This window comes from Silene latifolia, chromosome 11 (assembly GCF_048544455.1).
Source record: "Silene latifolia isolate original U9 population chromosome 11, ASM4854445v1, whole genome shotgun sequence".
Lineage (NCBI taxonomy): Eukaryota > Viridiplantae > Streptophyta > Magnoliopsida > Caryophyllales > Caryophyllaceae > Silene > Silene latifolia.
The window spans coordinates 16,290,035-16,317,776 of NC_133536.1; the positions used below are offsets into that span (position 1 = coordinate 16,290,035).

At 36.8% G+C, this 27,742-nt stretch overlaps 1 protein-coding gene and 1 long non-coding RNA gene across 4 annotated transcripts; one reads left to right on the forward strand and one right to left on the reverse strand.

The window, feature by feature from the left end:
- Window positions 1–4,324: 4,324 nt before the first annotated feature.
- Window positions 4,325–27,349, reverse strand: LOC141611196 (uncharacterized). Of its 3 annotated transcripts, XR_012528552.1 has the most exons (7): window positions 26,963–27,349; window positions 24,281–24,394; window positions 18,091–18,365; window positions 15,810–15,897; window positions 12,243–12,328; window positions 10,734–10,860; window positions 4,325–4,724 (listed from the first exon to the last, which is right to left on the reverse strand). It is a non-coding gene; the product is annotated as an uncharacterized LOC141611196 (long non-coding RNA). The 3 variants fall into 3 exon arrangements; XR_012528550.1 differs by lacking the exon at window positions 4,325–4,724 and having other exon boundaries at window positions 9,419–10,860; XR_012528551.1 differs by lacking the exon at window positions 4,325–4,724 and having other exon boundaries at window positions 9,419–10,860; window positions 15,804–15,897.
- On the forward strand, window positions 20,252–22,421 carry LOC141611195 (protein RADIALIS-like 6). The gene is made up of 2 exons (XM_074429671.1): window positions 20,252–21,150; window positions 22,201–22,421. The coding sequence occupies exon 1, from the start codon at window positions 20,881–20,883 to the stop codon at window positions 21,139–21,141; it is 261 nt and encodes an 86-aa protein (XP_074285772.1). The 5' UTR covers window positions 20,252–20,880; the 3' UTR covers window positions 21,142–21,150; window positions 22,201–22,421.
- Window positions 27,350–27,742: the final 393 nt, after the last annotated feature.

Here is a 27,742-nt window from a genome sequence, read left to right on the forward strand (position 1 = left end):
GCTATTTACTCATCTTTATGAAAATTGTTTGCTTGTTTACTTGGTCGAGCCTGCGACGTTAAACAAGGGCGCTTTTTGGGAGGCAACCCAAACGAATAATGATTTTTAGAAATTAGAGGCGCGGTCGGCGCGGATATCCGGAGTTTGAAATTGCAAATTAGTGAAATTGGGGCTTGTTGACTTGAAATTTGGAGGAGTTTTTGGGTTTTAAAACGAATTTCACATTCTCATGAAATTTTGAGGAAGAGTAAGGTCGTCTCGGGCAAAAACATCAGTTAAGGAGTGACTCGGGATCATCCCGTCTCGAAATTCATGCACGAAAATCGAGAAAGGGACCCCCAACATTAGTGTATCCGGCGTCCAGACTCCAGGCCGGTGTTCATTGGCTTGATCCGGCGTTAAAATTACACTTGTGGGCGTTCAGCAGTTTCATCCGGTGTTCAGGCCTGTATCCGGCGCTCCCAAGAGGCGGCCGGTGTTGGGAACACCGGACAGAGGGTTTATTTCGAAAAAAAAAAAAAAGAAAAATAGCATTTTCTACCCGTGAAACCCACCTCTTTCCTCACTTTTCAGTTGTATACATTTCAAAAACCCCAATTTTTCACCCAAACCCCATATTTTCGACACTAATATCCCAGATTTGCCTCATTGTTTTGCGATTTCTCTTCACAACAATTGCATATTCTTGTCCCTTGTGCTTGGATCTTCCTTTTCTTGGTGCTTATTTGAAGAAATCTGTGGGAAATCATCATCCTCCATTTTTGGGTCATCTTATCAAGCTATTTTCCTCCATTGTTGGTATTTCAAGCTTTGGGAGCAATTTTTCAGCAACAAGGAGCATTGAAAAGGCGTATTTGGGTAGGATTGGTGGTTTGTTTCTTCAAAAATGTCTAAAAGGTCGAGACCGTGTCCGGATACTCTAGCCATGGTATGTTCCTCTTCCTCATCATCTTTTATTCCCACCATCCCTTATAATTCATTTAAGCATGTGGATAAAACCTGGAAAATGGGTTTTAGTAGAAAAGAGGACCTTAAGGATTTTCAAATGTGGGTCCAAAAAGGGTGGGAATCGACCCGATGGGCCGATATTGAGACAATGCAAATTTTGGGGGTAGAGGATGATGTTAGGATGCTTTGTGACAGGATAAGGATTAGGGCATTCTATGATGCCAAGGACAAGACTTATGTAGCCCTTGCTAGCGAGTTCCTCGCTACTTGGAGAAGCGACTTCACCGTCCCTCCATTCACTTGCGAGTTCCAACTCCGAGGAACTCGCCATAAGATGACTATAGAGGAATTTGGTAAACTTTTAGGCCTTGAATCGGTATCGGGGGGAGCTCATAAGGCCTCTCGGATGGGACCTCAAAGGGATGTTCGGGGGGAATTGTGGAAATTGCTCACCCGGCGGAAAGAAAAATTTAGGGCCGGGAAGGAGTACAACAAATCAATTCGAAACCCCGCTATTCGCTACTTTGCACGAATCCTCTCTAACTCCCTTTTCCCCTCCAAAGAGACTCACTATAATGTGAGTGCTTGCGCACTCCAACTTTTACATGAGGCCCTCATGGAAACCCCCCATACGGTTGACATTACCCTCGCCCTAGCAAACCACTTTGTCAAGATTGTTGACCAACCCCCTACCAACATTGCTTGTGGAGGTATAGTTTCTATTCTTGCTAGGGTACTCCACCATGATGTTTCGGATCTCGTGGCTTATGATGAGGCTACTAAGCTCAATGGACCCTACCTTAAGATGCTCATTAAGGAGCCTAAATTCTTCCTTTTCACCATAACCCCCAAGAGAGCACTCGTGGTACCGAACACTCCGCGGACCACTCTCTCGAACCGAAGCAATTGGAGTATGCCCTTGGGACCGGGGGAATATGTGAGGCTTAAGAGAAGTAAGGATGACGAAGAGGGGTATTGGGATGTTGCTCACTATGACCTTGTAGATGGAAAATTGCAATACGAGTCCGGGTCGGAAGAAGAAGAGGATCCACGACCTCAACCCCATCCACAACCTCAACCCGAAGTCGGTACCTCCTCCCATGCCCACCCCTCCTTCATTGATGACCCGACTTTTCAAACTCAATGGAATGAGATGTACCAAAGATCTATATCAACCGAGAACCTTGCCCGACAAGCTTATGGGGCCGCTCTTGAAGGCAAAAACATCGCCTTACTTAACCAAGACTTGATCAAACAAGGAAACTTGAGACAAGAACACCTTGAACTTCAAATGAGGAATATGCAATTGAACTACCTTAACCCCATGTTCACCAACACCATGGGGTACCCTCCTCCGAACTACAACCCTTACCAACCTACTTTTATGCCCCCGGCGGATTGGGACCCTTACCACCCGGTCCACTACCCGCCACCACCCTTGGGGCCTTTCTATAGTTACCCATTCGACCCCAACCAACAACCTCCCCAAGACCCACCTTATTGATTATTCTAGTGTGGGGAGGTTTCACTTGGTCTCTTGGGTAGTCTAGTGTAGGTGTGGAAGGGTAGTTTGAGGGTAGTCTAATTGCATGCTTTTTGTTTGTTCTTTGTCGAATCCGGGTCACAATTCTTCAACCAATCCTTAGGTCGCTGGTCCAGAACGGGGGAACAACCTAAGGCGAACCGCGTCATCGGAAACCCCATTTGACTTGTACATATCACAATTTTCAAGGAAATCATTTAAATGATCATTTGGGTTCTCCAAGGGACCTCCTCCAAATTGGTTGTCTTGAACAAGGTTGAGCAAGGCATTTTTAATCTCAAAGTTATTAGCTTGAATTCGTGGCCTTTGAATGCTTGGATTGACTATGTGCTTAGGAGCCATAGTGTCTCTTATCGGAACCGGATCACCCATGGTGTTAGGCTCTTCTTCTAAAACCCCAAAAGGATTTTCAAACACTTCGGTAGCTTCTTGGTGATTAGCTTCTTCAATTGGTGGTATATCTAGAAAACCCCTTCTTCTTAATGAATTAAGTCTTCTTGCCGTAGCTTCAATTTCAAGATCAATAGGATATGTTGGTTGACCTCTTCTTTGTCGCCTACTCATGCAAAAGACCTAAGCACTTGAAAGAAAGGATTAGTAACAAAGGACTTAGTCTAAACTAGAACAAAAACGATTAATATCTAACCGTAACTCCCCGGCAACGGCGCCAAAAACTTGATGGTTTCAAGTTAAACCTCGCAAGTGAACGATGCGTTGCACTAGTAAGGGTCGAACACGAGGAGTTTGGGAGACTACTAATTGTTGTTATTCTTAAGTTTAGCTAAGTCAAAGGAAAAGGATTGATAGGAGAAATAACTAAGTAAGCTACACTAAATGACTAACAAATTAAACTAAATAAGCAACAACTAAATTCAAAGAGAAAACTAAAAGGAAAGATGTGTTACTCAAGATATAAAAAGACTAAGGCACGATTAGGCTACAAACATTCATGATTATCATGCTAATTCCGGCAATAAGTCATCTTGGGTACACAAGGCGGGGGAAAACGCCTCTAACTCGCCTATTGACTCCCTCCCGGGCTCACAATAGGACACTAGACCTACCGACTCAACTCCCTCCCAGGCTCATGACTCGGAATCTCCTATACAACATTCTAAGACCCTAGGAACGCGCGCCATCCCCAAGGTAGTCGATTTATGCTAGGAGTCACTAAGTATACGATAAATTCCCGGCCTTCCCAACCCTTTTCCCAAAGGTGAAGGTCAAACCGGTCCCCAAAGGCACCCTCTTTAGGCTCTCCCTCCCCGGTTCAACCCAAATAGGCAAAGGATGTAAAAGAGGGGGGGGGGGGTCAACTTAGGACCTAACCAATTCCCATTGGTGGACAAGGGTCATCAATCAACCAAAATCCCAAATCACAACATTAACAAAATAAATCCTAAGGTAAACCCCACCAATTTCCCCTTAATGACTATTTAAATGGAATCAAGCATTTTAATCACTCATGTAAGTGCCCAATCGCACCCTAGTAAGGGTACTACTCACTAATCATGGTCAATTTAGCAAGACAAGCAATAAAGGAGGCAACTTTAACCATTAACATGATAATTAATCGATTATTACTACTAAGCATGCAATTGGCAACAAAAAGATGATAACAAAGTTATCAAACCACAATCAAAATGAAATTAGGCAAAAAGATGGTAACTTTGACTTCAAGCAAAACCAATATTCAAAAATGGGAGAAACATGAACAAAGAGAAATTAAATCAACAACTAAAAACAAGAGGAAAATAAGAAGTGACAAAGGAAATATACCAACAATTATAAGGCAAGAAAGATGATTGGATTGAATAATTGCAAAAGATGAAGAACAATGTTACAACTTCTTCCCCAAATATTTTCTCTACCAACTCACTTTTTGATCTAAAATCTAGTATGGAATTGTTGTGTTTTCTGAAAATAGGGTTGGGTATATATACAAAAGGGTCCATTAACGGAATTACAAAGGTCGAAAATCAAAGAAAAGCCCAAAAGACCTCTATCCGGTGTTGGGAACGCCGGCCGCCTCTTGGGAACACCGGATAGAGGTGGGAACACCGGATGGAATCTCTGAACACCCACTAGGCCAATTTTGAGCACCAGATAGAGGTGGGAACACCGCCCTGGAGTCTGAACGCCCATGGAAGTTGGGAAAATCTCAAGACGGTTCTCGATTTCCGCTTCGCTCCTTGCAAAAAGGTCTCGTCCCTATATCACCTCTCACGTTCTCCTAAAAAAGTGTGAAATAATATTATAATTACGTAAGGCGCCATATACAAAATGAATAAGTGCAAAATCGACTAAGGACTAGGCTAAATTAGCTAAAGAATGTAACAAAATGAAGACAAAGTGAAGGGTTTAAGGCCAAAAATGTAGGGTGATAACATAGTTATCAGGGCACCAAACCTAGTTACTTATAAATAGCAGAATTGTCCCACAACGAAAGATTAGTATAAGGTGGGGTGATTATATGATTATAAATAAGAGTTAACCCACGTATATATTAATCTTTTATTTTTTTTTGAAAGAGATATTTTAATAATATGTAAACAAGTCATAAGACATAGAATGTAAATATTAAACCCTTATAAAGTTTTTTTTTTGCATTATAAATAAGTTAATTACCCCGTTGCAACGCACGGGCATTCAAACTAGTATGAAGAATAAGAGGGAGTATAGTTTTTGAGCATTAAGATAAATTTTTTGAGTTTTAATTTAAAATTTTTGAGTTTTACTATAAAGTTTTTGAATTCATTTATTTAAACATTAATCTCAAAAAGTTACATTATTACTCAAAAAAATTACATATAAGCCCAGAAAAATTTGATTTTTGTCTCATAAAACTAAAATGAAATTTATATACTCTATAGAACTAAAAAAAATACACAAAAACTCAAAAACTACAATTCTTTTTCTCGTTTGGTAGTATGGGACTATGGGGGTATGGGGTTCTAAATCCATACTTGCTTAATGTTGTTTAGTTCACTATAATTTGTAGGCAGAGAAAAATGATTATATATCGGATGTATTACATTATATATAACTGAGTTTTTGTGTAATTTTTTTTTTTGAGTTTTATAAAGATTATGAGTTACGAGAACATGTTAATTTTTTGACGTCAAAACTCAAATTTTTCTGAGATTATATGTAATGTTTGTGAGTTATATTGTAATTTTTGGGTAACTTAATGTTTAAATGAACTAAAAAACTTTATAATAAAACTCATAATTTTTAAAATAAAACTAAAAAAATTTATTGGGGGTGAGTATGGGATTCCAGGGGTTGGGGTGGAATTAGACTCTATCAATTGAAGATTCTAACTCCATTTCATTTCATAATCCCTAACAAACACCTCCTTAATTTCTGGTCCGGATTCTCTCCCTTACTCTTTTCTCTCCATTACCTTCCATTACCTCTCAATGGTCCGGATTTTGTTCCGGAACGATCCAACAGTCAAGTGTTTTGATAAGGTGAAGAGAGTATAATAATTTTATAATAATGTATTAGGAGTAATGGACCATTGATTACTATTGAGTTAATGGAGATGATCCTCACTCCTTAATTTCTTCTTAAAATATAATTTAAAAAATAAAAAATAAAAAATAAAAAAACGCGGTTCTTATATGAAAGTGTTTCGGTAATAATTTACTTGGTAATAGTGGGCCTAGTATGGCCATTTGCATTCGGTTGTGGGCGTGACCTATTAAGGGCTTGGTCCCTTACAATGGCGACCAATCGATATGCTAATCTCTTACAACAGTGACAATTATCCACTGGAAATTTCATAAAAGTGACTGATAGCAACTTATTATAACCTAGTCAATGTCACTCCCTTATTTGTTCAATTTCATAAAATCAATACTCTACCAATCGTTAGTTGGCGCAGTGGTAGCATGGGGCTGCGCTTGGTAGGGAGGTCTGCGGATCGATCCCCCACAACTACGATTGGGAGGGGTTCAAATACCGTAATCCTTGGACACGCCCCGAAATCCGGATTAATCGGCCCAATGTGGTTCGGATTACTGGATAGTTTAGACCAAAAAATAAAATAAAATCAATACTCTCATTAATAATTGAAAGCTTCATAATTGCTTTGCTAAAGCGCTTTACGGCCCTATTCTTTTTTATTGAAAGAAACATAATTGAATAAATGAAATTGCTTTGCTAAAATGAACGGAGATGAAGATTTGAGTAAAACTGAGCTGAATAAAGTTGAATTGAGGTGAGGTGATATGAATAGAGCTGAACTAGCTTAATTTCAACTCATTTCAGTTCAACTTAGCTCGGCTCCATTTAGATTTGAGTATCAAGTTTCTATGCTTTGCGATATATTCATGAAAAATCAAAGAAGTTATTGCTCCTTAAACTTCGATTTTAAAGCCAGTGTCTTTAATTATGTCGAACATTGAACAAGTGCAACATGAGAACTAAGCTATGGGACAAACGTAGAATATTTACGGACTAGCAAGAAGCTTATCTAATCTATCAAAATGGGGTACATTTGTTCAGCTGATTTGAGTAAAATTGAGCCGAATTAAGCCGAGGTAATCTAAATAGAGCCGAACTAGCTTAATTTCAACTCAACTCAGCTTCATTCTGATTTGATTTGCTGTATAATCACGAAAAATCAAAAACATGATCAGCTCATCCGTTGTCACTCCTAAACTTCAATTTTAAAGCCAATCTTCAGTTATATCAAACATTGAACAAGTGCCACATGAGAACTAAGCTATTTTGAAGAAGAGTCTTTGATTAACTCGATGAGAAAAAGAAGTTCAAATGATGCAAGTCTTACATGACCATAAAATGTCTCTAATTCACAAATTCTTGTACAAGACGGACACATTCATCTTAAAACTTCGGCAGGACAAGTAGACAAATGGGACAAACATAGAATATTTACGGACTAGCAAGAAACTTATTTCATCTATCAAAATGAGTACATTTGATCCGGTTTTAGCTTGAGATAGTTATGCCTGTCTTAAGAGAAACCAACTATTCATAGTTGGCTTTCAATGGAGCATATAGGAGACATAAGTTGTTTGACTGGAGCTGTATGCTCGTACAAAAATTCTCATAATTTGGTGGATGAAACCATATTAGACAATCAACTCTTCTCACCCCAAAGATTAAGGAAGAAATAGCAGAGGTTGTTACAAACTCGCTAACAATTCTCAGCCCACTAGCAACCCACCCGCCCGTTTCCTTATAATATGGAACTATTTGATCCGTCTCTCCCTTGTGACGGATATAGGCCGTCTTCAATGAGAATTTGTGATTCTGAGGAGGGTGATCAAGAATTTAAAACAATACTCCGACTGTTAGAGAAAATCATGTCCAAGAACTCCGACTCAGACATGAGCATTGAAGTCCAGTGGCCATCGACAAAAATGGATACGAACAATGTTAAGAGGAAGAAATCCTAGTTATAAAAGATCACACCGAAGACTCACAATTCCACTCTTCTTCAAGTACCTGCTAAACTGCTAAACTCGTGATTCCGATTTGGCTACAACACAAAATACACAAAATGATGCTTATACTAACCTGCCTTTCAACTCAACTACATTTCTAGGCAAGTTCCAAGTTTTTAACTAATGGAGGTAGATGGGCCAAAGATGAGTCTGTCTCCACTCCCCAATCTTTCCAACAAAGTTTGTCACCCTACAATCGGCAAAACTCGAAAAAGTGCAATGAAAAAATACGCCGCAGAGAGTCACCCCAAAATGGCAAGAGTTCTAAATACAACATCATCACCCTAAGTGCCTCAATGGTTTCCGTAAATTGTGGGATTGGGGGGTCGGATGTACGCAGCCTTCTCCTTCTGCATATATGATTTCTAAATGACAAAAAAAAAAAAAAAAAAAACAGAATTTACAAGATTTCCGTATTATAGTTTTCATAAAATAATGATAATAGTCTTACAAGTAGTACTATGTGTGTAGCCTTTTAGTTTGTGTAGCAAAATTTTAAGGTTGTAGAAAAACAAGAGACAATTATTGACATGAGAAATCCTAAAAATCTCCTGTATGTTGTGTAGACATGTCACTGACTCTCTGAGCCATAATAGTATAACACTATTCGCCTCAGTCACATATCTTTGTTTTCCTGTAAAATGTTGTGAATTGGTACGTAAAGAAAAGTGTTGGTATCTTTCTTTTGGTGGAAAAGAAGACTTGATATAAAGAACGGGGGAAAATAGGTGCATGAACATATGCTATGCAAACTTCCATTAGTCTTTACAGAACACTTATGCAACAAAAGGAACACGAATTCTCCTATAAGACGGTCTCTCGGTAGTCGGTAGTGCTTATATGAGACATCACAGATGATAGGGGTAGTTTCAGTATCATCCTCTCAAATGCATATGATAGGTCCTCCAAAATTCTTTCTTCATCATGTAGATAGGCAGTGGCGGTTCTAGGACACTTGTAATGGAAGTTCAAGTTTACGCACTAAGAATTAAAATTGAAGCAAAAGTCGATTCAAAATAAATAAAGAACTAAAATGTCAACGAAAAATCATTAAGCATGGGAATTCTACATAGAAGGTCATGCACAAACCGTTCTCTACCAACACCATCTTACTGATTTATTATTATTCTTAATCATATACTCCGTATGTTAATTCTTGAAATCAGTGGTGGTTCAATGGAACCCCATGAACACCCACTGAAAACGCCAATGCATGTAGACCCTACAAGATGTAAATGAGAGAGTGATACTAAAACTCAGGGAATACCCGTTGACGGCCTATGTTTTGAATCACCTTTTTCATCTTACGAATCATTTCAAGTATGTGTGTAATGTGCATGTATGCATATGAGCACAAAATCCAATTTTTTAGTAAGACAAAAGTAAAAAAAAAAAAAAAAAAAAAAAAAAAAAAAAAAAAAAAAAAAAGACTTTTTTTTGGTAACGTGGCAGCAGTCCTAAAGACATACTAGTATAATATAGAAAAATAGAGAATTGACCAACAAAATGCAACAAATTTGGTCAAAGATCACGTGAAGATGTCCAAAGAACTCAAATGCCAGAATGACAAATTAGGCAGGGGACGATGTACCTGGAAAGGAAAAAGCCCAGCTCTTCCAGCAGACTAAATTGATACCGAAATCATTAAGGAGGAAATACCAGGCAAATTAAATAGCCAAACATAATGCGCAATTAATTCATTACCGGACACATACTTGTTTAGACAATAGACCTATTCGGTATTTTTATAAGACATTCTAGTCATAAGGCGAAATTTGCCATATTTACTAGAATGCGGAATTGATTAGGATTAAAGGACGATGAAGAAAAAAGATGAGGTTTTTCGTAAGTCGTTGCTTCAACATACTTACCGAAGTGTCTAAAGCCTAGTTAAGTTTTTCTATGGAGTATAATGCTTTAGTGAGACCTTAAGCTCGCCCTAAATCAAAGCAAGGACCAAATATAAACCATCCTAAAAATATTACTACTAGTACGTCTTCACCTATTTTTGAAGGGAATAATTATCTACAAGTACTATTACATACGGAGTACGACCCAATCGTCTAAGTTGTTTTTGGGTATAACGCTTTTAGTAAGGCATTAAGTTCACCGGAATCAAAGCAAAGAAGTAGGATAACCCATCCTCGAAATATTATTGCTAGTGACTCTATCTTATACTCCCTCCGTTCCAGTGATATGTTTACACTTCCTTTATTTCCCCCTCACAAAATAAAGGAAGTGTAAACATCTCACTGGAACAGAGGGAGTACGTATTAGTAATTATCGACAAGAACTATTACCGTTTACCTAAGAGTGCTCTACACCATCGTCTCAAAACACCTATTTTTCACTATTTGTATGTCTAACAAGTACAGTAACTTCCAAATATAAAACGGTTTACTACTTCACTTATACTACAAGTGTTTGTTTATATAGTTGTATATTTCTACCTATTAAATATAGTACAAATTGTATTTTGGAAGATAAAGCTTATACGAAGGGCGCAAAATAAAACAATACTGTAACTAGTTATTAATTGTGAAAAGAAGGGATCAAAGGAAAGCATAGACACAACTCTAAGCAGGGGAAAGGTATGTACGAGAATCATGAACGACATGGCTGTTTTAATCGTTTCCGTCTTACGCAAGATTTACTGTTTTCTAATATTAATTGCCAAAGAGTTTACATAGTAATTGTGATCTACCTTATTCTACCTCATCACACTTTCGTAAGGAGTTGCCAATAAAAGGCACAAAAATACTTACCAAGTAATGAAGGGAAGTGAATCACGTGAAAGATGGGAAGGAGGAAAAAATTTGTGTCAAGGACGGACCCTCTCTCCGGCAACAACTGACAACTTGACAACAACTCCATAATCATCAACTCCTTTGCCTGCATTCATTTGCAAACAAAGATCAAAGGGTCAATCAAATCACCACCAACTTCTTTACTCCATTAATTTGTCAACATTATCAGAAATAATTGTTTGAGTACAAATTTTCATTTAAGACTCCAATATCCGTCTTAAGCTTACGACATGTTAAGTAGTTAGAATAAAATAAAAGCATAATTCCTTTTGGTTACCCCATTCCTCATTTATCTTTCCTGCTTCATATCCGATTGTTGGCCTTTCTGATTGGTCTTATATGCACAAGTAAGATGATACTTGATCCGTTTTATGGTTAAGATTGATACATGTTGTTTGAAATATTAAACCGTAGAAGTAGTAGTTATTTATTACGTACATGGTTCTCACTTGAAAGTTATTTATTACGTACATGTTAACTGTGCCTTGCAAGTTAAGAAAATATCATGGTTCTCACTTGAAAGTTCTAGGGCATTGGCAATAGGCATACCCTAAATGAGGTTTGTTCAATGCCACATAACTCAACTCGCAAACCTAGCTTTCTAACAACAAATGTCCACATGGCTTTAGATAAACCTCTTAAATAGTACTCCGTAATAAACCTCATCAAAGTTTACATCATGGGAGCAATTTGACTCACGAAGTCACAATAAAATTAAACACTAACCTGTATATAAAAATTTGCAACCCCTCTCGTTCATGAACCCATATACATTTATCCAACAATATAAAGGTTTGTGGAAAAACGTCTAAAATAGTGGACAAACTTATTGACAAACCTCTAACTAATGCCCTAGGTTTCTACTTTTTTAACCTGTCTAACATGCATCATATTATATACGAGTACCATTCTTTTCAACTTTTAGCTCATGTAACGTATACCATTCTTTTTTACCTTGAAAATTATAACTGTGCACAGCCAAAGATTCAAATATGGGCAAGGCTTTTTCATAAGAGAACAATGTTAAAAATAAATTACTCGTAACTTTTTACATCAAACCATTAAAAGAAAAGTTAAATTATAAGCGATGGTACATTGGATTCAAATCACAATGAGCATGCAATCATGCATGACTACCCAATAGGCCAACAGTACTCCAAGAAAAAGCCTTGCCCTTATTCAAAGAAGGTCAAAACCAAGTCCTAAATCAAGGTTTTGAACTCGGAAGGCATACCCCGGAAGTCTAATACGTCTTACGTCTTGGGACGACTCTATCAATTGAAATATGAGTAGTGAAATGATAGTACTCTGTAATTCATAACATAAACTTCTGTTATGAAAAATACAACACAAAACCTCAACTAAAGCAAAATCTATGAGGGATATTAAGGTCTAAAATTAATCAGTCGAGTGAAACAGTTATTTCCCACTAAAACATCGGTATAAATGACATTTGACGAGGAATACCTGAAGGTAAAAGAAATAAAGAAAGGATCCTTTCCCTTGGTTGATAATTGGGATGATTGGGCCCCTTTCATGTGGGTTCCTTCCAACTGTAAAGAAACCAGGCCATCATAAGAAATAGTCCAGCAGAATTATGATGGTGCCCAGTTGAATGTAAACCAAGTCATGATAACCTTGAAATCCAGCTGTACTGAAATCAACTCATTTGATAACAAGTTTATAACTAAGCTAATGAAGATATTTTTATACATCTATCAATGATTCAATATGTCACAAGCTTTTTTCCTACACGAACTTTTTAATCAAAATATTACGCTTAACCGTTAATCTTGTTTAAAACCGTTGTAAATTGACTAGAGGCATTATATATATCACCAAATGAACATATAATATGGAAAGACGTTATACGCTTACACCGTTCTCAAATGATCTTTAAATAAGCTCAGTAACAAGGCTTTCGCTCAAAAACAAAAAAAAAACCTCAGTAACAACTAACAAGGCCAAGGGAAAGAGGTCTAGGATGTGGAGCTCTCTCTCGTCTAATTAGCGGAAGCCTAAGAAAACTTATGAACTATCCCATACAATACCCTTGCTTTATCTCACAAGTCGCAGCACAGTTATAGGCCAACACAATTTCTCCATTTCCCTTTACGTAATAGTTAGTGGTGAAGTCATTTCGAACCCAGAGGAGTGAAAAATTTCAGGGAGCAAACTATGCGATAAGGTAAATTAGAAATCAATAGAAAACTTTCCAAGAATTTCACTACATATGGAGGTGACCGCGCTTAAATTAGCCGCCCCCCTTGCTTCACCACAGGTAAATGGTAATAGTAGACCCTACAATCCTTATTCCAATTATTTTGGCATATTCATTAAGCACAGATGTACATAATTTCGAAATAATTATTAAATCTAGAGGCCATCCGTGTAGTGGAAGTACAAGAAAAAGGGAAAGCCTTGATTACATTGTACAAATATATATTTAAAGATCAGAAAAATGTCGTCCGTAAAGATGCTAGAGATTATAAAGTTGATTGGTTAGAGATCATAGCTTACAAGTTTTCAGGGACAACAATGAGTGGTGGCATCGAAATGATGTCATACCAACTTTTGCATGATTTGATCAGTTTCAAGAATTGGCCCCGCAAATTCTTGTTTCAGACGGGGCATTTCTAAAACAATAAAACGAGATTTTGGGATCGTTTATGGTCAAATGTGATTGTGCCTTTTTCCTCCCCAAAGTATTCACATTTGACTGTAAAATGGTTTTAAAACCCCGTCTTATTATTTTAGACAAAAATGGTCCGTCTGAAGTAAGACTTGCTCGTTGGCCCCATAATATTCATCTCTTAATATTTGTGGACACCAGCAAATATGGTGAGAGCTAAGATGATTGTGATAGTGAGCCATAATAATTCTATAATAGCAGATAATAATTCAGGTAATAACTCCTGCAACTTAGGAACAAAACTGAATTAAAATCTAGGTCCCGGAATAAATTCAACTGCTCCATATTAGGATAAAGGGGTCCAATATTTAGTTTGTCATCTGGACCATTATTGAGTAAATGATGGCACAGACCAATCTTACAATGACTATTGAGATCGAGTTAATTTTCGAAACTTTATGCTTCCGGGTAAAAACAACAGGGACGATTTGATAGCAAGTTAGGTTAGAGAAAAATGGAGGGATTCAATTTCCGTCCTACAAAGCAAATAAAATTATCCCAATGTAGAAGTAAATTTGAGAGGAAAACACTCTTCCTTCAATCTACTTGCACTTCTTATGTCATATCCAAAACAATGCATGAGTTTATCACTTCTCATCTTAAAGCCAGGTAGCAGCAAATGTATTCAACTTAGGTTACAAAAATAATTCTCCTAATACAAACTTAAAAATAAGATGTCTTGGGATTTTTGTTGGTCTTATAAGAAAATGTCTAATACAAGACTTCGCGTTTTATAAAGGCAGACCTATAGGTTGGCATACAACTTCCGGTAATGTATCCAAACAACTCAAGCTGAATTTTTTCCCGCTATTTAAATGTTCTTTATTATAGGCGAAGGCTACAAACTCCAAACAAAAGACGACGAAAGAATTTCTTTATCAGAGATGAACTTTAAAGATGATGAAAAAGTCGAGTTGATTAACTAACTATACATTTATTATTTGATCATATAGGAATTAATCTTACTTTTATCATACTAGAACAATTTTGTAATTTTTTGGGAAAGGCGGAGCTGGAAGTTAATGACAAACAAGTGTAACAACATGAGGAATCACTAATCAGGCTGAGAAGAGGCTTTCAAAGTTAAACAAAACTAAGAATAAGAGTAAGTTAAACAAAACTAAGAACAAAACTCCCTCTTTGGCCAATGGTGATAATAGAATGGGCTAAGCCTTAATAATAGCAATATGTTGTACTATTTCAACAAACATGGATTTAGGCACTTGGCTAATCTATCTAAACATTTAGGGCCAAGGCAAGAATATAAATTCTACCTGATATTTGGGCCTAAATATTATATAGATCAAGCACCAAATGACATGTGTTTTACTGATAAGGTAGATGGGTGGGCCTAAATACTATCTATATTTAAGTGAGACACTCGCAAATGATAAGGTAGATGGGTGGGCCTAAATACCATCAATAATTAAGTGATACACTCTCACATAATAAGGTAGATGGGCGGCTCCAAGTGAGACACTCTTTAGTATAAATGACAAAATTGACGCGGCTAATTCAACCTGACACTCGAACTGAGTACCCGGACTTCACTGATAATCCGAATTGACCCACCCAATATGATCTAACCGAATGTTTATGGTTCCACACTGATTATTATCCCTAAATAACTTAATAATAATTGACCCGAACCCAAAGTGTCTCATCAAACCCAAATTCTTGCAAATCCGATATTGACCTGACCTGAACTAACCCGACCCACACCCCACCCGCTGTTCCGTTTGCAAAGTCTACCCTCAATGCACATGTGCTAATACCTACCAATTTGAGAGTTTGAGAATGTCAAATATACCTTCTTCAAATTATCTCAAGAATGAGTATGAACTTAATAGCTTCAATATAAGCCAAAACATGATATATGAGTAACAAACAAACTATGTAAACCTCAACGTAGAACATGAAAATCGTATGTTGCATATAGAGTATCATCCAAGAGTTAACCCCTTAAACTTAACAATAAACGCACTTCAATTAGTTTAGTTCCCGTATCTAGTAAGGAAAAATTATTAACTATCGCACTATAATGCAATGTAGGGAACTATCTTTCTAAGCTTTTGTACGAGCGCAAATAATGAGTAAGACAAGGTTTAAAAACTTTAAGCCACCGATCTAATACTCCATAGTCCATAGGTCGTAGCTAAGGGTGTGCATGAATACTCTATCAACTACGTTGCTAAAGATCTTAGCATTATTAAACTGGGTCATGGGTATCCCCTTGTACTTTTGAGGTCATTCGGGCAGCCTTAATTACATGCATAAACGTCTTGAATGCAAGACAAGCAGATTCCATAGACGAAACAAAAATAGAAAAAAATTACCTTTACCTTAAATCAATACTTCAAGATATGTTCTTCCACTTGTGTTTGAAGCTAGATGATCCATTGGTACTCTAGTAGTGGCCAGCAGCTAGTCCTTCAAAACAGATTCCGAAAATCACAATCACTTTATAAAACATGTTCTCTCTATCTCATCATGATCTCTATATTATTCTTTTTTCGGATGTCTCATTAAGTACTAAACTCTTATTTTTTGCGAAAAATTGAGTTTGATCATGAGAATTTCATGCCAATCACTTGAACAAGCTCTCATGACATGAAAATTTTTGCCGAACCAAATCTAAAGAATCCAATTATCAAAAGGAGTACTAGTTTACGTGCTAGTATGAGTTTTTTTGGTGAATACATTTGATAAAAGATGATTATCTAATCATAAAGCATCAACAAAAACAGAACACATTATGATGATTGACGCTTAGTGGATGATTTATCACAGTACCAAATCCCTTCTTGTAATCCCTGCTAGACTCTAAGTGTGAGTAATACATACGCATATGCTCTCCTCATACGCTCATTATCTTGTTGAAAAATAGGGACTTCTAAGGTTGATGCTCGAGACTGCTACGTCTCCTAAGCTATATGAACATAGTAACTCAAAGTCTAAACTTATGGTTCAAATTCTGGTCAATAATTCTATATCAAAAATAAATGAAGCTGATTCTGAAATGTGTCAAAATGTGAGGACTTTCTCAGGCCCGGCGAGGCGATTAAACTTGTTCTTAAAGGTAGTCGTATAAGTGCCGACTACAAACAAATTGAAGGTTAACAAAATAAAACCACACAAGTAAGAAAAAATATGACATCATAATCCCTCTAAATACTCCATAGTCCCAAGAGTCAAAAGAGAAATTCATAGCACAAAACTAAAGTTGCCTATTAAGTATAACTGAGAATGATACTTGGATACTACTACTCTCAGCAGATCAACCCCGGAATATTTAGCTTTCCTTTCTTTGTACACAAATTCTCATTTTAGACGGCATATGTGTCTTAACCATAAGACGGGTCAAGTATCATATAAGTATAAGATAAAAACAGAATGCACTCTATTAGCAAAAAGTTTGTCTCATCTATGCAAGTGGATGTTATTTGACCCGTTTTACAAAAGACCTACTGTTGCTTGTAAGTCCCCATTTTATTTTTTGGCCCAACCAATAGCATCTACTCCTTTAGTCCTTTGCCCACAAGAGTGAAATGAATCTCTTACACCCCCACCCACACCCCTTACTAGTCTCACCTTTTTCACAAGTTGGCCATAGCAGCAAAGTATCTCCATCACCTTTTGCGACAAGATATTGCAGGATTCCTTTGCTAAGGCATATAATTTTATCTACTGATCTGCATCTTCTATTAGGATTCGTATTCCTCTTAAAGTTCCCAATATTTCATAAAACTCAAAAGCTAAGGTCAAAAGGTAGGTCTACCAGCTTAGACTTGACAACGATGACCTGGCACAACCTGTACCCGGAAAATAACCCGAATATAGGACCTGACTCGAACTTTATTGGACCCAAACTAACCGTCTAACCCACATCCTGAAAAGATAGACACACCTGAACCCAAAATGAACCCGACTGCAAGCATACCCAAGATGATCAAATCCACACTCGACCCATTTGACACATTTGCTAGGTCTACGACTACCGCCAAATTTTTCGAAACACAATAAACGGCTGAAATTCAAGGACATCGAGCAAATTAGACAATCATCATTGCCTCATTGCTTGTTGGCTAAATAGACTCCAATAGAAACATTCTATCCCGCAGAAAATTTTAAGCACACTTCCACACCAACAAGGTTGAACCAGATCCTTGTAGACTTGTGAGCACTAAAGATCCAGCAGCTACACTAATGATCCCCATTTCAAAGGGAAACTTTTGTGTAGGCTTTTCATTGTTTATTAGGACCACAAGCAATAAGTTAGGAAAAGTGACTGTACCTCATGGCCTTCATTTTTAAAAATCTTAGATTAATTCATGTAATTTTATCATGACCACTGTATGACAATTAAATACGTATCCATGTTAAAAACGAGTACTTAAAAGTTAAGCTGATAAAAATAGGCTAAAAAGAAACAATAGGTCTTGCTTAAGACGGATATCCGTCTTAAGGATAAAACGGGTCAAATAACACCCCACTTGTATAGATGGAACAAATCTTTTGCTATTCTCAATGCATTTTTATTTTGTCCTATGTATAATACTTGACCCGTCTTAAACTTAAGACGGATATGACCCGTCTTAAATGAGAATTTGTGAAAAAGAATACCTTGAGGTCCAAAGCTATATAGGAAAGAACAGTCATTCAACCACCATGTCCACACCGAAGTAAGTTACACCAGGTCACCAGATGTCAACGTAACTTGCTTTTTATCCATCAAATTTATCATTTTACATAGCCAAGTAATCATCTCGTCATCTTTCCACAGTTCAAATGTACATCTTGTGACTTGCTAAAAGATAAATGCTTGTCATTTTCACTGCCCAAATTTCCTTCCTTTTCGTTGGTTAATCGCATAATTTCGTTCATGCACTTCAACACACCTGGAACACAACAAACAACAATTATACTTGTTAAGGATTCTTGTTCGCATTTTCTTCGTACTTAAGCTAAGAAAATTGCTCTTTATCATCAAAAGTTTGGACTAGTGAACAAATTAGATAACCCTTTGTTTGTCTATCGGTACCGCCACAGGCCCACAATCTCTTGCTTCAAATAAAGCTAGTAGGAATTTTAAAAAAAATTCCTAGATTGAGCTTCCAACAAAAATACTTCTGTCAAGAAACCAATGTTGCTCGGACTCATTTAGAAGTACGTGACACGGGTGCGTATCCAAGTGTCGGACTCGGCCATTTTTATGAAAAATATGCATATTTTGGCTTAAAATGATGTATTAGAAGTGTCATATCCTTGTCCGAGTGTCTAAAGTTGAACACGGGTGCATGGGGAAAACAAAAGAGTCGGAGTAATGTATCAAGAAACAACTTAAACAAACCAGCACACTTCTGCTGCTCTGCAATAATTCAAGCCACCTGATCAAATGCTACAGGTCACAAAGGCAAGACATGCATATGTTGGCAGTGGTAGACAACAACATATACCTCAATCAACGTTCATGCAATCGATCTGAGCAATCTATGCTATGCTAGCTGGGTAGCTAGTGGTAAATGGTTTTGGAGTATTGTTTCTGAGCAAAAAATTCCACAACTCAAATACCAATGATCTGCCATGAGAATAAATTTATCAATATCTGCATGCTTGTGCATGTAGTTTATTTTTTGGCATTTACCTTAGCTCAAGTTATCAGGACAAAATCTGGTTTCAGACAAATTTTGAGGTGACATAAGAGAAAAGAACATGACAGAATATTGTATGTTAGCAAAGATGATCACCAACTAATCTCTCCAAAGACCCTAACTTTTCTGCTTTCGAAGGATTTTAAAGAGAGAAAACTAGAGCATGTAATAAGATCATGAATAATAAAAAAACTTGGCATAATACCTACAACAACAAGAAGGGGTATGTACGCAGTTTTACCTTATGTTAACAACACAAAGAGATTGTTTTCGAATGACCTAAGATTAAAATTGCGTCAAAACCTACATCGAATGACTGGTACTTCACAATAGAAAGAAGTGCAGTCACTTTAGTGAGTCATTTTGCTTTATTTCATCATACTCCGGAACCAAAGAGTAAGGAGTCTTTGGTCCATCGAAAAGGTGGAAAAACTTGGCATAATACCTATTTAGATAAAATTGAAATAACATCAAGACAAACACGGGATGGTTTTCAACTAAGCTCATGTCTGCTAACCATAATGGTATAACAAAAGATCTTAGAGCAAGAGAGTATAATCATAATGACTAATCAGTACTACAGTCATTTCTGTCTAAGTTTGTTGCTTCGCCTCTGTTTTGTAACAGCCCCCAGCCCTGTGCTACGTTCATTTTCCCAGCAGCAGAAGATACAAGTCGCCCAGTATAAAAGATAAAAAAAAAAAAAAAGTGAGCAGGATGAAAGGCTAAATGGACGGTCAGTTAAATTGAGAGTTGAAACTCACAAGAAGATGAAGCCAACACTATAAGTTAACTTCCTCAGTTCCTCTATTTATCTAAATTTAATGCTACTTTCTCAAGGCATATGTTCTGTGACAAACAATTTACTTCTATTTCAAACTCATAACAGAAGAAATAACTTAACAGGTACAACTATAGAAAGAAATTGGAAACAGGTAAAACTGAAAGAGACCATAATCATTTCGACTCAACACATGAAAATGTGAATAATTTTAATGTTAATGAAGGACCATGGATCCTTTTTCTGACCCGTTAGGCCGTTATAGACTTCTTTGGCCTAGAGTACTGCTGCCTAATTATACTATTATCTTGTCGGGTCACTCATAGAGTACTGCCTAATTATACTATTATCTTGTCGGGTCACTCATAAACCTTAGTTTAAAATTTGCGGTTCCTAAGAGCTTCTAGTAACAAACATCCGAGAAGAGAAACCGTCCAATAATAATCCCCCTTAAGCATAGGGAGGTCCCGATCTAGACTTGCCTTTTAACTTTTTAAGTATTAACTTAGTACAGAGGCCATAAAGTTTGAAAGAGGAGATAAAAAAAACACACAGTAACAGTTTTTGCCGAGTGAAAAAGAGTCTCACAGGAAAATCCGACAGTAAATATACCCAAGAGGAGATCATCTTTTTCTTCTTCTCTCGTCGTAAAAGTGATTCCCCTCTCCTTTTTTGCCCTAATGTTCTCTTCCCTTGCTTCATCTATGGAACTTTAATCCCGTGGTTTGAAACAAAACTAGTCATTCGTTTTCGTAACTTTATAGCTGATAACCTGATTCGCCCACTGGCTTTCTTTCCTTTTTCTTCCTCTTTATAAGTAGGATTCACTTCAAACATCATTCCATAAAACAAACCCTGAAAACCAAGAGCTTTATTTCATCTTTTTACTAATAATAATCTCCCTAGCCAACAAAAACACACAAACTCCTTTTTGTCTTCTTCTTTCCAAGTCTCCTAAAGAAATTACTAAAAACCTACACAATGGCATCAAACTCTCGCAGGAACATGAGCTCTGCATGGACTCAACAACAGAACAAGGATTTTGAAAGGGCGCTTGCTTTATATGACAAGGACACAAAAGATCGCTGGCAGAATGTCGCAAGGTTTGTGGAGGGGAAATCAGCTGAGGATGTTAAGAGGCATTATGAAATTCTCCTTGCTGATCTTCATCAGATTGAAGCGGGTAGGGTTCCCTTTCCCAACTACAAGACATCCTCAAGGAAACTCAATGAGCTTCAATGATAAACACAGGTATCTTTCAACCAACATGTATAATGTACTCCTTTTAAATTACATGTGCAAAAACAATGGCGGAAACAAAACATGTGACTTAGAATGAAATGCAATCTGACTTTTTCCAAAAAAAAAAACAAAATTGTGATCAATGATCACGCTTGTGTACTATTAATTAAGCTGTCACTAGCTGCATTATGTCTACTGTAACTGCGGTAAAGTCCACGAAACGTAGGAACCCGTGGCTGTAAGTCCAGTTAAAAGGTAAACCGAAGAAAATTTTGACAAGTTAAGGTGACCCATATAGTATTGCATGATTATCAAATATGGCATGTTTTAGAGAGAATCTAAATCTGTAATATTCCTTCTTTATCTAATTATCATGTCTTTGATCTAAGATAAAAGTGCACGTGAGATCTCATCCTAACTTGATGCAATATCCCACCTAAATTTGGTCTTGTGCCTTTTTTTTATTTTAGATCTTTGACAAAGCTTTAATTCAATGCACTAACCTACGCTCGACTTTTATAATGACAATGACCCAACACATGTCAATTAATTAGTCATCGGCCAGAGTTACTCTGTTTTTGTCTAAAGACAAGGAGAGAATATATCAATACAACAACATTACCCCAATGCCTCAATGGCTCCCGCAAATTACGAGAGAGGGGGGGGGGGGGGTACGCAGTCTTACCCTTGTGTTGGCAACACAAAGAGACTGTTTCCGAATGACCCAAGATAAAAATTATTAACAAGAACTTAGTGATTCCCATGGGTATCATCACCAAAAGATCAAACATTACTTCACTAATAACATAAACTCGACATAGAAATTACTAAGATCCAAAATCAGACATCCATGCACGTAAACTGTTGCTCTCTCTGATACCCAGTAGCTTGCACGGCAAACATATAAAACTGGTTCTGCACTAGTAAGGTGTCGTATTATCATTATAGGCATTTAAGCGCCACGGCAAATTGGCATTCCTTCACCCAAAAAATGTGGTAAGGTAGAAAAACAATGATGGATTTCTTATTTAATAATTTCTGCTTTGAACACTTTTGCAGGAAGCTACACTATCCAAGTTTTATGTGAAGTTCTAGGTTCACGCAGCAGCAGCAGTAGCTATGTTTTTGTCCAGAACAAACTTTTGTTCCTTTATCCATTCCTTGTAACTGTAATCTAAATGATGCTTCTCCGCCTTAGCTTATGTAATGTTGCACCAATATGAAATGTAAGCTTATGATTCTCTAATGCTCAAATCTCATGAAATGAAACGATTAAAGCTTAATTCTTACTTTTCAAGTACATATGTTATCATAGGGCCGAGATAAATGCAAAAGTCTGATGTTCAAATCAAGCCAAATTTGATAGAACGGAGATCCGATATTAGCTAATCGTATGCTACTTGAACTCATAACTTCAAAAGCCATACAGGTGTCCGACACGACACTCAAGGATAGGATTTATGAGTATGGAATATGTACTTGAACCTTACCAATCCAATACAATACTTCAGAAAGTGAGAGAAAGGTGGTTTACATGAAAAAGTAGAGGAAGAGTGGTGCATGAAATATTTAGCAAGAATTTTTAGTGACTAGTTACATGATAATTCTTGAACATCACTCACTCTCTCTCTTTCACTTGAAACCCCTGGTATTTGAAATTTATAACTACTACATCCCTTCAAATCACAGCGCCACGGTCCCACACTTTTTCCTGAGAGAGATTTTAAATGTTGATGTGACGACTGACGAGCTTAGTAGGGTGTTTAAGAGAGTATTTCACACTTGAGAAGTTTAGACGGTGATTTTAGGAGCAATATTGTATACATCTTAGTAACATGTGCGTGCGTTTCGTAGTTACATCGAGGATTTTGAGGCGTTTCATGGCAGGATTAGAGGAGTTTAGGTTGGAGTCTCAAGGTGTGATATGGTGAGCTAAGGATTGAGTTTATGTCTCTGAGTGAAGTGTTGGTTTGACCTTAGAAGGTGTGTGGATCGTAAAATGAAGGCCAAAGTCAAGCTAAACAGTTGTCACAAGTCAAAGTTGGTCAACAAAGTAAACAGTAGTAAAGTGGGTCAACAGACTCACCCCCATGTCATGGATGAGTCAAGGCCAAGTCAAGTGAATCTTGAAGTGGATGCAGAAAACAAAGGAAAAATGAAATAAGAAAGCGAAGTACACAATTTTCAGGCCCGTCGCATTGATCAATGACCGCTAGAAACCCGCTTTCGACATTTGAGCTTCAAACAAGTTTGGTGCTTATACCTTTGGTTTCCTTAGCCCTCATCACCGACCACTAATTGGTATTCCTCCATTTTCCCCTCTACGTCGATTTGATAACCAAGGAGGGGAAATTGTATTCCTCCCTCTCATTCCCCTCCCACAAAACCCCTTATTTCAAACATGCCCCATAGTCTGGAAAATGAGTCACGCCAAGTCTGAGGTTCGATAAGTATATATGTTCAACCCCCATACCTGAGTCAGAGTAACATAAGTTATCGGAGTATCCTTGCTTAGTTTGCATCCATAACTAGCCTAAATAAGCTTACTTATACTTTCACATCTTACGCCATTCCCTTAAATGTGGAAAGTAGCAGACACGGTATTTGTGTTCTTGGTTCAATCAAGACAGGCACCCCATTTCATATCAGCATAGCGGTCAAAGTTAAGGATGATGCCTTTCTTACAGAGAAAATTTTGGTTCATAATTAAGACTTCGGAAGGATTAAGATTTAGTTATCTCGTGTTACATCATACTTTTCATAGTGATCTCTAAGTGCCGATAAAATCGTGTCCCACACAACATTTTACTTAAGATGTCAACATTTTCTGAGTGGCAGAACCCTCATCTTCAAAAAAAATATGTTTATCTATTATATTCATGCAAGGAAGTGCACTCATGTACTGATGCCAAAGATATGATATTCTCCTGCCATATTTGACAAATATTCCTCATCCTGATAAAATTCCAATACGATCGTGCAACCAATTAGATTTCGTAATGATATTCGACAAGGGTAAAACAAAAGCTTCACTCCACATATCCAACGATTAGAGCATTACAGATACAAAACATAATAAAACTACCAAAGTGGACAAAAACTAAGATGGCTGAGATGCGTAAATAAATTAGCAAGGTACCTCGTCTCTACTGTTCCAAGGCAGCTGCCAAGTTGGCCAAACTGACAATTTAATCCCGCATGATCCTCTTTAGCTCTTCGCCCAATTACACGGAAACTAAAATTAACTTCAGCCCTATTCATACAATGCAGATAAAGTTTTAAGAAACCCTGAACATGCTAACTAAAACAATCTGTTTAACCAAATAAGAAAGTAAATAGCACGAACATGGTGGATTAAATAGTAGCTAAGAAGGTAAGATGAAGGAACCCCATGAGGAAAGGGTAACTGTGAATGGACCTCTTAAAACATTTCTTGGCTTTACAATAGCAGCAAGTAAATAACAACTATGAAAATCTGAGAGAAAAGTTATACGACAGAAACTGTGCGATCTAGACACAAAAGCTTAAGGGTAATTTTTTAAGGACCTCTTACGAGTTAGTCATCAGGCTTCTAAATCAAACATCAGCTACAATGATAAATCTTCTACTCAGTTCCTATAGACAACAACACATATTGTAGTGGTAGTATTACATCTAAATACTCTGGCACTCTGAACATGGAACAGTTAACAAAAAAACAATTATACATGTCTTTACACAGAATGCAAATGCAACGATTGGACGTAAAATTTCACTTCGGCAGATTGTTTACAACCAAAGATTAAGATATTAAAAAATTCATAGCCACCTTTTTCAAACCAAGTACATAGATACCACGTCTGAGGCCTTGAGCTGAAAGACGAAAATGCACAAACCTATCTATATTCGCCTAAATCAACTGATAGATCAAAGAGGAACTTTGATAGGATATTAAAACATCTATATTCTTATCGTGTGAATCTGTGTTTATGAGCATCTAATAGATGGTCCAAAAGGAGTTGACACTGACCGAACTACAGGAACTACACTATGAGTTGAAACGTATCCATGAACATAGTTACACAGGTGCTTCATAAATCATGAATCATTTACTGGACAAAATCATTGAGTGCCAATCAGTAAATCTTATTCACTTGAGAAAAGGACCTCACCAATTAAGAATAACCAATTCAATGAACACTAAACCACTAAAAAAATAATTTAATTTGACAAAACCAGGCGTATTCCTTAAAACTTGCCCGACATCTCCATATTGAATGCCCTAGGAATTATACTTTGTCTACCAAATCTACGAGAATAACATCTAAATAGAGAACAATCATAATTAACCTCTGAAATTTTCAGGCCATTATAAGCATCTCTAAGTTGATTCCCCACTAAGCATAACTGGTTTTGGTGTAAGTACTTCAAATATTTGATTCCGTCTCAACCTCAACATGGTAGTCTAGAATAAACCTCTATATTTTCAGGTCTTGTTAAGCATCTACACAATGATATCCTGAAGAACTCCTCTGTTTGCAAAAGAGGGTAATGTGAATATTAAGAGGGAAAAAAAAGCATGATCGAGTTAACAAGCTCATCGTATTGCAAAACCAAAATTAAAGTGTTTGCTCAGTATAGGAATTTCAAATGCCTATAGGGAATATTATTTCAAACAACTATCGATTACTAAGAAATTGGCAAAAGAAAAACTAGGAAATTCCAACCGGGATTACTACATAGCAGGTGTCTTGGTAAGCAACTTCCTCAACTTTAGTGTTTTGTATCAAACAAACAACCAACCACTTTAACAATTCGTTGTTTTTATCAGCAATCAAACAACTATAAAGAACAGGGGAGAGCATGTGGAACGAATTGATAATCCTACTTATCATGTATTCCCTTTGTTATATCGTTTTCTTCTTATGCAAGATCCATGGAAGACTTCATCAAATGTGACGACAACTACAATGTCCAGAACTCTAAACTATTAGCTTGCTTCTTATTACTTTCATTCTAACATAATTTCTCAAACAACTAATTTTCCATGAGATTGCCTCAGTATAGTTAAATTTATCATGCCAACTCCACAAGTAACACGTCTTTACTCAAAGGTACTTCAGGTACATTCTATAAAAGTTGTACTCCGTATTTCTTTTGTTCCATTGAACTGCATATGTTTTTCAAAATCTCACTCGAATATTTTGAGAAACGAATACAACTCGATGGAAACTGGAAAGTTATAAACGTTGACCTATAAGCTATAGGTATAATGCTCCTCATCAACATTCTCACTCGAAACTGTCGATCAATACTTTCTCACAATAATAATATAATAACAACCGGCGATATTCAGGTAGACTATTTAAATTTGTTCCAAGTCATTGTTCTCCTCTCCCTTCTAGTCATCATCTACTAACAAACCATGTCAATAGCTAACAATACTAATCTCATATCGGAAAATATCGCCGATAAATGAAAATTTACAAATAATAATCTCATATCGGAAAATATCGCCGATAAATGAAAATTTACAAATAATAATCTCATATCGGAAAATATCGCCGATAAATGAAAATTTACAAATAATAATCTCATATACTCCGTATGTAATAATGTCAACAATAACACGTCTTCAAGGAAATGAAAATTAATCACCGAAAATATCTGATAAATCGCTGATTTACGGAATATTCTAGGTTACACTAACATCAAACAAAGTGAAATAAACAATTAAACAATCCGCAACTTTTAACAGGAAATCATTAAAAAAAAGAATACGATTAAATATACAGCATCATTATACTAAAGGCATGAAACTTTAGATTAAAAGTTAACTAACCACGATTAACGACCGATTTTCATCTGAAAGTGGAAAAATAGATGCAGAATCGATGAAATTTGGAGAATCCGAAACCCTAATTCCCAAATCCAAAGCAAATAAGCAAGTAAATTGAAAGCGATTCGTTGATTTCAGCTTCAAATAGTATAATCGCGACAAATTCTGGAAAATTCTGAAGGAATTGGAGATTAAATTGGTTGATGAGTGTGATTTTACGATGACGGGGAGTCGTAATCGGAGACATTGAGGGAAGAGGGAGAATGTGTGACATGAAGTCAAATACGGTGATGGTAGAATTGACGTGTGACGTAAGTTTTGGGTTCAAAATTGGCGGGGTTTTCACGTCTATCGTGTGATGTTGCCAAATGGACTAGACCGAGACCACCTGTTCACGTTTTGTTTCCGCCGTGTTCTTTTGGGTTCGGAGGGTCCATTTTTTATAAACGGTTTAGATTTTATATTACGGCGGCTTAATAATCCAAATTCTCTATTTACTAAATGAATAGGTGAAACTTTAAATTTTTTCGCTCAAATCATTTCACCTATAAATTGAGCTTAATACTTTGGTTAATCTATATAAGCGTTGGACCTTTGTAGTTGAGAGAAAATATATTTAGTAAAATATTTATATTTTATGTGCGTTCGATCGTACTAATATATTTGGTCCTGATTTTTGCAGTACACATTTTACTCAATACAGTACACTATTGACAATTTTACCTCTCCCATTTCCACATCTATTTTCCCTATCTAACCTCTTTCTCTAATATTTTCTCTCTA